The sequence below is a fragment of the Rhinoraja longicauda genome, chromosome 4, assembly GCF_053455715.1.
Source record: "Rhinoraja longicauda isolate Sanriku21f chromosome 4, sRhiLon1.1, whole genome shotgun sequence".
NCBI lineage: Eukaryota > Metazoa > Chordata > Chondrichthyes > Rajiformes > Arhynchobatidae > Rhinoraja > Rhinoraja longicauda.
This window is the reverse complement of record NC_135956.1, coordinates 35,064,063-35,080,466: the sequence shown is the minus strand read 5'-3', so window position 1 is coordinate 35,080,466 and position 16,404 is coordinate 35,064,063. Positions and strand designations below refer to the sequence as shown.

Sequence of the window (16,404 nt, the reverse complement as noted above, 5' to 3'; positions counted from 1 at the left end):
GCCCCACAAGCTCTGCAGATAAGCAACTTATTAAGTTTCCATCGAACTCCCGCTACTTTACCCACGAATCCAGAACCGAAACATGATTGATTACAAGTGAAGGCTGCGTACATTTTTTTTGCTGCCCGAGAGATTGCATTTTCCAGATAACTTCTAGTCAAATGATGATTGGAACAGCATGAGAGGAAAAGGTTGTCAGGTGAAATTAAGCGAGACTGTATTTAAGGCTGAGCGTTGAAAACATTTATTTTTTTCTGCCAGGTTAACTCGGATTTTTTTTGGAAGGAAAATACAAATCTGCAGACGGTTTGTGAATCTGAATGAAAAACTGGAGATTTAGCAGGTCAGAGTTCCTCGGACCAAACATTAAACTGTGTTTCTCTTCCTACCGATGCTGCCAGACGTACGGAATGTTTCCTGCCATGGAAGTTGTAATTGTCTCTGTTCTGAAGCAGTAACTATCACTACTACCTCCTCTCCCCGAGGATCCAGACAAAGTACAATTAAGTGACCAGGGTTGAGTTTCACTGTTGAGCAGGTCACAGATTTCAGTGGCCGGGAACCCTGCAAGTGATCCCGACCCCTTCAAGGCTTTCCTTTACCTCGCCTGTTCAAACAGCTATGCAATCCACTTCCTGAATATTTCATGGAGACGCACTATTTCTCTTGGCTGCGCTGCGAGGTTTCAGTTTACAATAGGAACACCTCTCTCTCGGCAGCATGTAAGTGAACGGCAATGTTATTTCTCCCCTTAACAAACCACTTTTGTTGCAGGCGTTGACTGTCAAGGAGGGAGGGGGAGTAGTCTCACAGGGGGCTTGTGGGCAAAGATAAGTTGCAAAGTATTTCAAACATTTACTGTTTGCACCGCCCCCCCCCCCCCCCCCCCCCCCCCCCCCCCCAGGTTAGCTATAATCTTGCTCCGTGGTTTTGGAGAGAGATTGGCTCCCTCCGGATACCGGCGGCTGCCCACTTGAGTCTGGAGAGGCGTTGTCTATATGCTAATCCCACAGTTGCCCTGTCCGTCGTCCGTGTTTCTTGGTTTGTATACTTGTGTGTTTAGAGGTGGCGAGGAAGGGTGAGAAGTGGGAGATCTTGCAGCCTGTGCTGCTTGCTGTGGTAATGTGACGACTTTCAGGGGCAGCTGTCACTTGGAGCACATCGAAGCATGTGCCGATGATAATGGAGATAAATGATTCAGGCAGTGTGGTTTTGACAGCTTACCATTCATATTCTCCCACAAGAATACCAATAATGGATCAACGCTGTGTCACTGAACTTCCTTCAAGTCTTGTTCGTACACACAGGTAAACATTTGAAAGCTTTGAGTGTGTAAGTCGTTGTTCTTCTTCACCACAATCCGTGTTTTGATTGAAAGTCTAACGTGTACTCCATGCATTAGATGTCCGATTGTAATACAGTTGTCTTATTCCAGGGTGCCTTGTAGGAAGGTGTGTATGGATTTTTTTAAAGTATCTCTGAATAATTTCAGAGAATAATTAATATTTTAATTCATAAGACATAAATTTCATAATCAAAACCTTTTATGAATGTATATTTCAGCATTTTTGTTCCCTTAAGTCTTTTTCATTTAAAAAGCTAACTCTTTAATTCCTTCTCCTCCCCTCATATTTCAGTTTCTCTCCCCATCTTCCTTCTGTCTCTCTTGCAGATTCATTTAGCCTATTACTTCATCAGTTCTTTTCTCATTCCCCACAGTTTTTGTTTGTTTCTGCCATTTTAATGTTATTTTTTATGTTGCTGCTTTTAATAACCCGTGAAGGTGCTCACATAAGAATATTTGTCCTTGGTGAGAATTGCCAGAATCATCCTAAATTTTAAGCAGCGTTATTTATATTACATAAGCTGGCTATAGGCTAACATTCCTCGCCACAGTAACCCTAATGAGAACCAACCTGCTGTGTAGCTCTCAATCTATAGCTAAAACCTCTCAGTATCGACACTAATTAAATGCTGGAGGATCTCTGTGTACATTAATGATTCTATTCAGCAATGTTCAGGGAACATTTGGAAATTAATTGGTTTTGAAAATGAAGTCATGTAGAGATATAGTTCTGAAACAGGCCCTTCAGCCCATTGAATCGGTGCTAACCTCAATATCCTTATTTTAACACTTCAATCCATTTTATTCACCTTGCTCTAGATCGGGAGCAAGAAACTAGTCAAGGCAAGAGTGGGTCCCTCTCGGGACCTAAGGGGTAATTTATATGTAGAGCCAGGCAATGTGGGCAAGGCCCTAAATGAACACTTCTCGTCTGTATTCACCAAAGGAGAAGGACATGGAAGATGGGGAGTTTAGCATGGAAATAGGCTCCTCTGCCCGCTGAGTCCGGGCTCACTTGTTCACACTAGTTCTCATCCACTCCCTACACACATTAGGGATAATTTACAGAATCCAATTAATCTACAGACTTGCATATCTTTAGGATGTGGGAGGAATCTGGAGCACCTGGAGGAAACCCACACAGTCACAGGGCGGACATTCAAATCCCTCATGGACAGACCCGAGATCAGGATCAAACCCTGGTATCCGCAGTGAAGCAGCAGCTCCGCCATTGTGCTGACCCCTATTCAGGATGGGGTATGTGGATAATGTGGAGCAGATCAGTATTAAGAAGGAGATTGTTTGGGTGTTACCAAGTGTTGGAGTAACTCAGCAGGTCAGGCAGCATTCTGGAGTAAAAGGATGGGTGACCCTAACCTTAAATCCCCAGGCTTCAGTGAAATCTGTCTTGGGATGCTACCATCGATGGTAGGGAAATTACTGGAGAAAGTCCTAAGGGATAAGATTTGTGTACACTTTGAAAGGCAGGGGATGATGAAGGATAGTTAGCATGGCTTTGTACGGGGAAATCTTACGACACTCATTTTATTGGGTCTCTGAAGAGATAAAATAAGAAGATTGATGTAGGCAGGGCAACGGACATTGTCTATAGGCACTTTAGCAAGGCATTTGACAATCACGCATGTGGTATACTGATCCAGAAGGTTAAGGCACACTGGACCCAAGGTGAACAGGCTAATTGGATCCAAAATTAGCTTGATGATAGTAGGTGGACGGATGCATTTCTGATTGGAAAAACCGTGACCAGCGATGAACTGCAGGAATCAGTCTGGGACCTATGTTGTTTGTCATATGTATCAATGACTTGAAGTGAATGCAGGAGGTACGATTAGTAAGTTTATGAATGACATTAGAGTTGGTAGTGTTGTGGATAGTGAGGAAGTGGCTGAAGGCTGCAACAGGATATAGGTCAGATGGAAGGTTGGGTGGACTGTTCACACAGGATATTTAATCCCAACAAGTGTAAGGAATGTCAAATGGGTGCAGGATATACAGTAAATGGTAGGGCACTAAAGAATGTTGATGAACAATGGTTCATTGGGGTTCAAGCCCATGGTTCCCTGAAAGTGGCAATGTGGGTCGATAAGCTGGTGAAGAAAGCATATAGCATGCTTATCTGCATAGGTCGGGGTGTAGAATGTAAAAGTTGGAATGTTACTTTGCAACTTTTCAAAACACTGGTTATACAACACTTAGGATATTGTGTGCAACTCTGGTCACCAAACGATAGGAAGGAAGTGAATGAGATGGAGAGAGGGCTGAGGGGATTCACCAGGTCGTTGCATGGATTGGACGAATTTGGTTATGGGGAGAGATTGGATAGACTGGCATTGTTTTTTTTTCCTGGAACAAAGGAGGCTAAATGGTGACCTGACAGAGGAATATAAAATTTATAAGAGGGGTAGATAGAATCATTTTCCATTGATGGAGGTGTCGAAAATGCGCATAGGTTTGTGAGCAGAAGAAATTTTAAAGGGATTTGAGGTGAATATTTTTCATAAAGCATGGTGGATATCTGGATCTGGCTGCCAGAGGGGGCAGTGGAGTCCAATACAATCACTATGTTTAAGAGACAGGCATATCCTATAGAAGGAAACAGACCTAGTACTGGTGCATGGGATTAGTGTGGATGAGCAAAGATATGTGGTATGCAAAAGGAGCTGTTTCAGTGCTATGCAATCCTGTGATGCTAAGACTTTATGACACATCAGCTCGGGTGGCACAATGGCACAGCGGTAGAGTTGCAGCCTTACAGTGCAGGAGACCCAGGTTCGATCCAAACTACGGGTGCTATTTGTATGGAGTTTGTACGTTCTCTCGGTGACCGTTTGGGTTTTCTCTGGGTGCTCCAATTTCCTCCCAAAGACACAGGTTTGTAGGTTAATTGGCTTCTGTAAATCGTTCCCAGTGTGTAGGATAGAACTAGTGTTCAGGTGATTGCTGGTCGGCATGGTTTCCGTGGGCCAAAGGGCCTGTTTCCACACTGTATCTGTAAATTGAACTAAACTGGCGTTGGCTTCTACACTTCACACACCAGGAGCCAAATAATCCTATTAATCTACCAACCTGCAATCTTGTGGATGTGGTAGGAAACCAGAGCATCCAGAGGAAATTCACACGGCCGCAGGAAGAATGTGCAAACTCTGCACAGATGTGCCGGAGGTCAGGATTGAACCTGGGCCACTGAAGCTTTGAAGCAGCAGCTCTACTAGGTGTGGCACTGTGATACACATGTAGACAGAGGCAAAATTGCTGTTTTGTTTGCACCAAGTTCTCTTCTTCCATAACCATTGTACCTACTGATTATACTGGGACCCAGTTTAGCAGTTCCTTGTTTTCAAATTTTGTAATAATCACACACCTCTCTACTGTTGCAATCTCCTCAATCCTATAATCATGTTATAGCTGGCCGCCTCTGCTTCTGGCCTCTTAATTATCCCCCAAATTAACTGCTTCATCATTCACCGAAGTGCTTTCGACTGATATGGCTTTGATTTAGGAATCATCTCACTAAATCTCATTGATCCACTATCTCTTTCCTTCTTGAAAATCTACCTCTCTGACCAAACTGTTGGAAGAAGGGTCTCGACCCGAAACGTCACCCATTTCTTCTCTCCTGAGATGCTGCCTGACCTACTGAGTTACTCCAGCATTTTGTGAATAAATGTTGGAAGAAGGGTCTTGACCCGAAATGTTACCTTATTCATCTCTCCAGAGATGCTGTCTGACACGCTGAGTTACTCCAGCTTTTTATGTCTATCCTTCTGCATGGATTCATTTCGATTTTTTGTTTAATAACATTCCAGTGAAGTGCCGAGGGAGATATTTTTCTACATTAAAATTGCTGTGTAAATGAACTTTCCAGAAGTTATATTTATGGGTAGAATTGCCGTGGCATAGAAAAATGTTCGATTCACTGAATCTATTTCAGTTCCTAGACGAGCAATCATGTCAATTTAAAAAATGTCTTCATCCAGAGTGTATTGAATCTTTGGAATTATCTGAGTACATTCAAGAAAGAGATAAGATCTGTAGGTATCAAAGGTTCAGATACCAGTGCAGTAATGTGACATAAACATTCATAATTTGAATGGTGGAGAAGGCATGAAGAGCTGCTTAGCCTATTTCTGATAATCATAAGTTCATAAGACAAAGGAGCAAAATCAGACCATTTGGCCCATTGAGTACTCTGCCATTCAATCATGGCTTAACACCCTTACTAATCAAGTATCTGTCAATCTCTGCTTTAAAAATATCCAATGAGGACCTGCACAGCTGTCTGTGGCAATAAATTCCATAGACTCGCCACCCTCTGACTAAAGAAATTCTTCCTCATCTCCTTTCTAAAGTTACGTCCTTTTATTCTGAGGCTGTGCCCTCTGGTCCTAGCCTCTGCCACTAGTGGAAACATCCTCTCCCCATCCACTCTATCCAGGCCTTTCACTATTCTTGATATTTCACTTTATTGTTGAGAAAGTCTACTCTATCTGCTGGCTACAAACTTAATCCCTCGCTCTTCCACCATGGCTCTACAGCTTGAAACTGTTTGGATCACATTGCTCTAGTGTACAAGAAGACTCTTATCTAGATGATCATCCATTGGCCTCCAATTGCTATTGGCATGTGGTAATATCTGGGAATAACATGATCCAGCACTACTGTGATGAGCCACATTTCGTAAAACCTACCTGGGTTCAAACAGTTTAATTTTTTTTTTTACGGGTTATGGATAGCAGGATTACTGCAACCCTGGGATCAACCTGTAGCTGGAGTCAGCCTTTGCAGAAGGGGAAAAATTTGAACCATTTCAGCTGTTAATGTTGAGCTTGCTACCACAGGGAGTGTCTCCAATGTGTAGTGTGGGTATCATTAAGAGGAGACTGGACAAGCAATGAGGTAGAAAGGAATAAAAGGTTATACTAATAGATTTTGCGGAAAAGTTTTGATGGGTAGGGTTCAAGAACAGCTACTTTCCTACAACTATCAGGTTCTTGAAGTTCTCACACAACCCTGATCCTATCTCATCAATGGAAACACTATGGACCACCTCTTGCACTACCATGGGTTGGGGTTTTTTCTAATTGTGTTTTGCACTAATATCTTGCTGTTTGCAGTCTTTTCTTTTTGCTCACCTGCAAATTTTGTATAATTTATGTTTTTGTGTGTTGCCTAAGTCTATATGCCTGTGAAGCCGCTGCAAGCAAACGTTTCATTGTACCTGTACCTCTCCATTCTTGTGCAATAGACAATAAACTTGACTCAACCTGACTTGACTTGGCCCACGCAATCTGCTCCTGTCAATGTCCCATAAAATCCTGATGTAAATAACTGCCATTTACATTGTCTGAAGGTCCCGACCTGAGACATCGTCTGTCCATTACCTCCACAGATGCTGCCTGACCTGCTGAGTTCCTCCAGCACTTTGTGTTTTACCACTTCCATTTCTATTTTGCTGCATGTGATCAATAAATCTTATTCTGACCAGTGACCCATCTATTTTGACAGTGCCTCATGCTTATTGACTTAATAATATGAGTATCAGACCTTGGTGATCTTTTTAACCCTGTTTGGTTTTTAACCTTTGCCAGCCGTCACATACCATGTGGTTCCATTAGTGACTGAAGTGATAGGTCTGTTGCTGAATGGAGATGAGCCAAGAAGTTTCATTAACATCCCATGTGATCTCAACACACTTGCAATGCACAATGATGTTACTCATTGGTAGTAAATTTATTTTGGCCCTTTGCCCTCGAAGTGATATGTAGTTTCACAACACAAACTTGCATTTACAGAGTGTACTAACAGGATAATTAAATGTCTAATTGGCACTTTACTGAAAAATTAATTCATTAATTGGGAGCCGGCATAGTGAATGACTGGTGCCGGTTCTGTCTTGGGTGGCGTCACAAGTACTCCAATCTGTGGAATTCATTGCCACAGACGACTGTGGAAGCCAAGACATTGGGTATTTTTAAAGGGGAGATTGATAGGTTCTTGATTAGTCTTCTTCTTGCGTTTGAGGCAACAGAAGTTATGAAGCTGCTTCTGCTTCTGCTATCTCTGTTTGTTGTCGTTCACCTGACTGAGGTCAGTTGACAGGGTAAGGGTGGGGAAGGTAGGAGAATGGTGTTGAGAGGGAAAATAAATCAGCCATGATTGAATGGCAGATTAAACTTGATGGGCTGATTGGCATAATTCTGCTCCTATGTCTCCTGGTCTTACCACGTACACCTTTCATCGGGTTCACTCTGGAGTAACTGAGAGGTGTAGAGCACAGGAGCAGCAGAAAGCCAATATGGAAACCTTTGCAAAGGTTTGCAAAGTGCAAAACAAGCACTTTGAGCCTGTTCTGATATTCAATAAGATTTGTGCCTTACCTGTTTTCTAATTTTATCACCTCACCTTTATCCCGTATCTCTTAATCTCTCATGAATAAAAATCTGAGATAAGATTCATAATTCTCTTGGCATCGATATCCATTAATGGATGAGTACTTCAAACACTTATCATTCTGTGCACATGAAAGTATTTCCATGCCATTTCTGAAATTTGTCCTTGAAACCTTTACTCCACATACAGCAGAAGGTTTTCCTGCATCTACTTTATCAATTTTCAGTAAAATGTCAAAGAACTACTATCAAGTCATCCCTTTTTAAATTCCAAGGAAAATACCATTGTTAAATTGGAATCTATCTTTCCTCTCAACTCCATTCGCCTGCCTTCTCCCCATAGCCCCTGACACCCTTACGAATCAAGAATCTGCCATTCTCCGCCTTAAAAATATCCATCAACTTGGCCACCACTGCCGTCTGTGGCAATGAATTCCGCAGACTTCCCATCCTCTAACAAAAGAAATTCCTCCTCATCTTCTTTCTAAAGGTAACTCTTTTTATTCTGAGGCTATTGCTTCTGGTCCAAAACTCTCCCACTAGTGGAAACATCCCCTCCACATCTGCTCTATCCAGGCCTTTCACTGTTCAGTAAGTTTCAATGAGCCCCCCCCCCCCCCTCATTCTTCTAAACTCCAGCGTGTACAGGACCAGTGCCATCAAATGCCCATCGTATGTTAACCCAATCATTCCTGGAATCTTTCTTGTAAAACACCTCTGGATCCTCTCCAAAGCCAGCACATCGTTCTTCAGACATGGGGTCCCAAACTGCTCACAATACTCCAAATACAGTCTAACCAGTGCCTTATAAAGCCTTAGCATTACCACCTGGTGCAATGCAGTTCAATCATGTTGTACATTCCGTCAAAATTCAGCTGAGTATTCACTCTTTTTCCGTTCCCTTCAGAAGTGCTGCAATTGGAGAATTCCTGCAATTGCGTCCTTAAATTTACAGGGGTACAACGAGATTGGGAATGCGCCTTCCATACAATGCAATAAATTAATTAGCTAATCAGTATAAATTTATACAACCCAGTGAAACAAGTTTGAAACAGTTTAAAACAGTGTAAAGTTCAAGTAGGTCTGTGCTGGATCACTGTGCGATGTGACCATCCGGCTCAGCAGGACCGGTTCATAGCAGCTATGGCCCTGGGAATGAAGCTGTTCCTGAGTCTGGAGGTGCGGGCGTAGAAGGCCTTGTAGCGTCTGCCCAATGGTAGAATTCCGAACAGACTATTGCAGGGGTGTGAGGAGTCTTTGTGAATGCTGGTGGCTTTTCTGAGGCATCGTGTGTTGTAGATGTCCTCCAAGGCTGGTAGCTGTATTCCGATAGTCTTCTGAGCTCTGTGGACTACCCACCGAAGAGAAATAAATTGCCTAGGAAAGAGGGGTCTCAACCCAACATGTCGCCTATTTCGTTTCTCCAGCCATGCTGTCTGATCCGCTGAGTTACCCCAGCGTTTTGTGTCTATCTTTAAAAAAACAAATTGCTCCTGGGCCTGCTGTTCCAATGAACTGGAATCTCTCCTGTTGTGTGAATGTCCAGTGCTGGCAGAGGGGTGGCTGCTGGTGTTATTTCATGGAGAGGAACATTGCATTGGATCTAAGTTCATGACTGAATCATAGAGTTGGGTAAAAAGGCAGCAAGATTGTACAGCTTATCTCATGTTGAAGATGTGGGAGTTACTGGCAAGACCAGCATTTACTTCCCATCCCTAAACTAGCCTTGAGGAGGTGATAGTGAACCATTGTGATGAACCACTGCAGTCTTTCTGGTGAAGCAACTTTCTTAATGTTCCTTGGGAAAAAGTTGTAGGATACGAGACCCAGCGACAATGAAGGAACATCAATTTATTTCTAAGTTGGATGAAGACTTGTTGAGTAATTGCAGTACATTTTTGTAGATGGTCACATTGCAGCCACTTTGCAAGAGTTTGCATGAATTTCAAGGGTGGTTGATGGATGAATCAATTAATCAGACACAAAATGCTGGAGTAACAGGAAAAACTCCCTGGAGTACATGGATAGATGACGTTTTGGATCGGAACCCTTCTTCAGACTGATTAATCGGGCTGCTTTGTCCCAGGTGGCATTGAACAGTCATAGAGTCATTGAGCGTGGAAGCAGGCACCTCGGCCCAACTTGCTCACACTGACCAACATGTCCCATCTACACTAATCCCACCTGCCTACGTTTGGCCTATATCCCTCTAAACCTGCCCTATCCATGTACCTGTCCAAATATTTCTTAAATGTTGTGATAGTACCTGCCTCAACTCCTCAACTACCTCCTCTGGCAGTTTGTTCCATGCACCCACTACCCTTTGTGTGGAAGATGTTACCCCTTTGGGTTCCTATTAAACCTTTTCCCCCTCACCTTCTTGAATGTTGGTGAACTACACCAGGTAGATGGAGAGTGTTCTATTCCAGTCTTGACTTGTGCTTGTTGATGACTGAAAGACTTCGGATCATCAAACATTGAATGACTCCGTCAGTAATTAAGGAATCATCAGGAAGTACATGAAATGAGAAATAATTGACTACAATAAATTAGAAGACAGTGATCATCAGCCATTGACTGAAGGATGTGTATAAATCAGGTAAGAAAACAATGGTGATAGAAATTGAGAGCACAGAAATACAATGCAGCCTGTCAAGGCATCTCCGTCATGCATTAGGATTATTCACTTCAATTCTGTTCCCCTCCCTGATTGTCATAGACCTTGATTCCTCCCTTTGGTTGTTAAATAATTTTCCTTCATGTGGTGCCTCACCCTATTGAGTGTTACCAAGATGTGTAGCCAGTTGGAATGCAGGAATAGAGGCACTCAATGTATCCACACCAAGCTTCTGAAATGTGGTTGGACACAAAATGCTGGAGTAACTCAGCGGGTCAGGCAGTATCTCGTATACGAAGTACTGCCAATGCTCGTTTACACCAAAGATAGACACACAATAATGGAGTAACTCAACAGCTCAGCGGGTGTGGTAATGACTAGATAAATGGGGAACTAATAGTATTGTCAGCTTATTCCCCTTTCGCATCTACTCGGATGTGTGCAGGGATGGGGCCAAGAGTGGGAATGGCCATCCCAATAACCATTAAGCACACAAAGGACCCATGCCATTGCAGTAGCACAAATAATATCTACTTCTGATGCACCCCTCTAAAAGTAGTTACATTTAAACCTCTTCACATAGTCCTGAGTTTCCTCTAAGAGGAAATTATTCTTTCCTCTCACCCTTCATTGCTTGAACATTTTGATTTAAAAATGCTAAACAAATAAAAACTTTCACAAATATTGCAGTTCTCTATATTTGAAAACAGCTTGTGGATTTAAAATTATTTTTGCATTGCTCATAAGATGAGACCATGGGAAAACTATTTATTGTTTAAAAGTCATCTTTCTTGTCCAATATGATCATAATCCAGGATTACTCGGGTTACAAGGATCATGAATGGATATATGTGGACCTTTGAGCTCTAAAGCAGATCGCACTGCACCTGCTGCAGAAAGGACATCTATAGCATCAGTGTGTGGCCATTCGATGATGAGGAAAGGGACATTATACATAATATTTGGGAATTGTCTCCTATTCCTCCAAATATGTGGAGTGTTTTTCCTACACCTGAAGGAGATTCCATTTGAAAGGGAATGCTTTTCACAATGTAGCGTTCCCTGCTTGATTCTACAAAATGGTAGATTAATTAATGTAAATAACATTTTAGGCATTCAGACATTGTTTCATTGTGTGTTTGAGTCTGTGCCCAGTAATGAGTGAACAATGGGAGCAGGCATAAAAGATGGATGATCCCTGCCTCAGTTTGTGAGGTTCTCTGCCCTTGTTTTTTTTAGATTTAGATTTAGAGATACAGCGCGGAAACAGGCCCTTCGGCCCACCGGGTCCGCGCCGCCCAGCGATCCCCGCACATTAACACTATCCTACACCCACTAGGGACAATTTAAAAAAAAAACATTTGCCCAGCCAATTAACCTACATACCTGTACGTCTTTGGAGTGTGGGAGGAAACCGAAGATCTCGGAGAAAACCCACGCAGGTCACAGGGAGAACGTACAAACTCCGTACAGACGGCGCCCGTAGTCAGGATCGAACCTGTGTCTCCGGCGCTGCATTCGCTGTAAGGCAGCAACTCTACCGCTGTGCCACCGTGCCGCCAATGTTCTTCCATATTCTCTCTATTTTCTTTAGTCTCAGTGATGTCCAGGATGGTCTCCTTGACCAACAACAGTAACCGATGAAACCCTTCTCCTGTAATGATATTATCTTTCTGACATCAGCTAGCAAGTCTCTATTCTGGATAGGACGGATTTAGAGGCATATAGGCCAAATATGGGCAAATGGAACTCGCTCAGAATGCCCAGAGCCCATTACCCTCTGAGTTTCTCGATGACTCCAAGTCCTACTTGTGCTGAAGTGTTTATGTTGTGGAATATCCAGAAGATTTATGTTTGACTCTGAGCAATAACTACGATAGCCATCTCCCCATCATCTTTCTGTTTCTCTGAATGCACCTGATGTGGGCCACCTCTCCTCTTCCTCCAATACTTCTGGTGCTTTGTTGAAAACTGCAAAGCTCAGTCAGTCCCACATTGTGTTGCTCTTCAATGTCTCCCAGGTGTGAATGTGTTCCAGAACATCTCCCAGCACCTGCTGGAGTTGCAGTCTATTTCCTATACAAGAACTTGTGTTTAATGCCTTCTAGCATATGTGGTCCTGGCCCTATTCTATAATGGCCTGCTGCTGAGGAATAGCAATGAACAGTGTAGGTAGTGCCGGCTGTATACAGCAATTATGTAGACAAGCAGATGGTAGAGCAACTGGTGAAGAATAATAATGCACAGTGGTTCTTGTCTTGCCTATCTAATTTTGCCTTCAACGTGTACGACATGCATTCCTAGGCAATTTGGTCTAACGCACTGTTCTGTGATGGCTTTTTCAGACATGCTTTTTATATAAAAAGTAGTATTTTTTATTTTAAGACAGCATTAAAACTGGTGTCCACCTCCTTCCAGACACTTGTCATTGCTGTACATCAGTGGGGAGGTGACCATTTGCAGCCTATGTCGAGAGAGGTGTCAGCTGTGGTTCAGAAGTAGCACTCTCTTCTCTTTGTTGCTCTGAATTCCTAGTTCCACTTCAACAACCGGAGTATAAGTACCAGGCTGATACTCCAGAGCTGTGTTGAATGATAGGATGTTGAACCCTATAAAAGATACCCGGGCAGATAATCGGAAAAGTTCCTGGAGTTCTAACCAATATTTATTGTTCAACCAAACCTAAAACACCATCTAGGCATTAACTCATTGATACAATGGAAGACATCCTATACAGTCGGAGGAAGAGTCCCAACTTGATACGTCATCTATCCATGTTCTCCAGGGCGGCACGGTAGCGCAGCGGTAGAGTTGCTGCTTTACAGCGAATGCAGCGCCGGAGACTCGGGTTCGATCCTGACTACGGGTGCTGCACTGTAAGGAGTTTGTACGTTCTCCCCGTGACCTGCGTGGGTTTTCTCCGAGAACTTCGGTTTCCTCCCACACTCCAAAGACGTACAGGTATGTAGGTTAATTGGCTGGGTAAATGTAAAAATTGTCCCTAGTGGGTGTAGGATAGTGTTGATGTGCGGGGATCGCTGGGCGGCACGGACTTGGAGGGCCGAGGAAAAGGGCCTGTTTCCGGCTGTATATATATGATATGATATGATATGTTGCCTGATCCGCTGAGTTACTCCAGTGCTTTGTGTCTTTTTTAGGTTTCCTGTATTTGCTATCTGTAGCAAAATCATAGTTGAGCTCGTAATTAAACTGTGGTTCAATGTGTGTGTTTTCTTATTAAACTGCTTTTACAAAGAGTAGGGAGCAAAGGATTTCATCCTCATGCATTCAAAGTGTTATCCAAATTACTTCAAAGCTCAGAACATCACACAACCCATCCCTGGAGAAGATGGATAGATGCATTACCAAGTCTTGCTTTGGTAAACCAGCATCTGCAATTCCTTGTTTCTACGCTTCTATACTCTGACCTGCTGGCATGTTTCTTGTGTTTCATAAGTACTTAATTGGCTTTAGAATGCTTTGTGATGTCCTGAGGTAATGAAACACGAGATGTGTGTACTAAACGTGGGAGATCTCCCGCACACTCTGCTTCCAGATTCATTTCATCAGTGCTTGCTCTGCATCCCTTTGAATGGCATTGGAATTCCAATTTTCCTGCCATCAACATCTATCTCACCGAACAAATGGGACCACCCTTGGATCCCTATATGTAACCTTAGATCTTTTAGTCCAGGGGGAGAGCCATATATAACATGTTGGCCACATATCCCACCTCCTAGTCATATTCCTTTATGACTTCTATGAGCATACAAAAGCCAAACGACTCCAATATGATTAGCAGAAGCACCAAAGATTTTAAAGTCTAGCAATGAGACTAATCAGATAACAATTGCCCTTAAGCGGGAATTTAGGAGGGTCTGTAGTTGGCTAAAATAGACCCAGGGAAGCTGTTCGAATTGCTATTGTATGCAAGGAAAACTACTTTTTAAAAGCACACAAACCCAAAGGTCCTGTCTAATACATGACTTTTCTGTCGGCAGCTGGTTTGATTTCTGAATTTACCATTGATTGGGTTTCCTTTCTGCAACAGGATTAACCCATTAGCCCTTATTACTCCAGGGACTTGCGTTGGTTGACCATGTTAATCGATATGAATTGGATGGGGATGAAGGGGTTAGGCATGGAGACACTCTAATGACAAATAATACCACTGCTCACTCATTGCAACATATTAACACAGAGTTAAACAAGTCCAATTCAAAAATAATAAGAAATTTGCATAAACTATGTTCCATCACATTATATCAATTGTACATTGTATTATCTTCCTGGCAATTTTCCATTATTCTTTACGGAAGACATCAACTTACGGCACTGGCAGAGTGGTAGATTTGCTGCGTTATAGCACCAGATACCCGGGTTTGATCCTGACTACGGGTGCCGTCTGTACGGAATTTGTACGTTCTCTCCATGACCTGCATGGGTTTTCTCTGGGTGTTCCGGTTTCCTCTCGCACTCCAAAGACGTACAGGTTTGCAGGTTAATTGGCTTCAGTAAATACAGTAAATTGGCCGTAGTGCATAGGATAGTGTTAGTATACAGGAATTGCTGGTCAGCATGACTCGATGGGTCGAAGGGCCTGTTTCTGCGCTGTATCTCTAAACTAAACTAAAATATTCATGCAATAACACAGAGGACAATTAGCTCTATAGTACAGCCTTAAAATGGTATGGTTATCCTTAATTGGTATTGTATAAGGCACATACAGTGCCACATTGTAGCAAAATATAACAGCCAATTTTAATGGAACAAATTGTAAGGTCCTCATTTTTTAAATAGCTTTGCTACACGCACTAAACTTACATAAATCACCTGGAGGAGGGATTAGAGGACTACTATCATATCATATCATATCATATATATACAGCCGGAAACAGGCCTTTTCGGCCCTCCAAGTCCATGCCGCCCAGTGATCCCCGTACATTAACACTATCCTACACCCACTAGGGACAATTTTTACATTTACCCAGCCAATTAACCTACATACCTGTACGTCTTTGGAGTGTGGGAGGAAACCGAAGATCTCGGAGAAAACCCACGCAGGTCACGGGGAGAACGTACAAACTCCTTACAGTGCAGCACCGGTAGTCAGGATCGAACCTGAGTCTCCGGCGCTGCATTCGCTGTAAAGCAGCAACTCTACCGCTGCGCTACCGTGTACTACTGATGTTTATGAAATTATAATCATGGAATAACTAGATGGCAGGATTAGATTTTTGTTAGTAAATGTTATCTTTGGTTTATGTTGACAGATTGCAAATATTTTCATAATTACTAATCTGAATGAATCAATATACACCCTCTGATTACCCTAACAAAAGACCTGAGAGCTTCGGGGCGGCGCAGTGGCACAGCGATATTGCTGCCTTAGAGCGCTTGCACCACTAGAGACCCGGGTTCGATCCCGACTACGGGTGCTTTCCGTACGGAAATTGTACGTTCTCCCCGTGACCGCGTGGGTTTCTTCTGAGATCTTTGGTTTCCTCCCACACTCCAAAGACGTACCGCTTTATAGGTTAATTGGCTTGGTGTCTGTGTAAATTGTCCCTAGTGTCTGTAGGATTGTGTTAATGTGCGGGGATCGCTGGTCGGCGCGGACTCGGTGGGCCAAGGGGCCTGTTTCCGTGCTGTATCTCTAAACTAAATTAAACTAAGCCTTTTGTGTTTTATCAGTTCATTTCTTTGATGAATGTAAGATTACTGCCAACAGTGTGAATTAAAGCAGAAATCATTTATTGATTTAAGCATATTTACTTATTATATGTCAGGCGATTGTATAAATCTTTTGATGGCTTACAGTCATTGATGAATTCTTTGCCACTCACCTGTAACTTTGTGCAAACGTTAATATTCAAGTCACTATAAACATCTAAACTAAATATTGATCTTTATTTGTTGAAGTGATAAAAAAGATACAAACTGAACTTTCCCTAGCCATGACATCTTTCAGGATAACCTTGTGAACGGTCACAATGCTCTATTTTTGTACATTTCTCCATTTGAACTGGATC

The 16,404-nt window shown here is 42.7% G+C and overlaps 1 protein-coding gene across 3 annotated transcripts in view; it reads left to right on the top strand.

Moving 5' to 3' along the window:
- The window catches only part of arhgap28 (Rho GTPase activating protein 28), a 191,218-nt gene that overhangs the window by 17,843 nt on the left and 156,971 nt on the right, over window positions 1–16,404 (top strand). The window contains exon 1 of one of the 3 annotated variants that reach the window (XM_078398589.1): window positions 707–722. The exons of 1 other annotated variant lie outside the window; for it this stretch is intronic. In XM_078398589.1, the coding sequence (XP_078254715.1) occupies window positions 721–722 (2 nt within the window). In that variant the 5' untranslated portion in view covers window positions 707–720. Of the gene's footprint in view, window positions 1–706; window positions 723–1,060; window positions 1,308–16,404 lie in introns of those variants that run through there. One more of the 3 variants, XM_078398588.1, reaches the window with a different exon arrangement.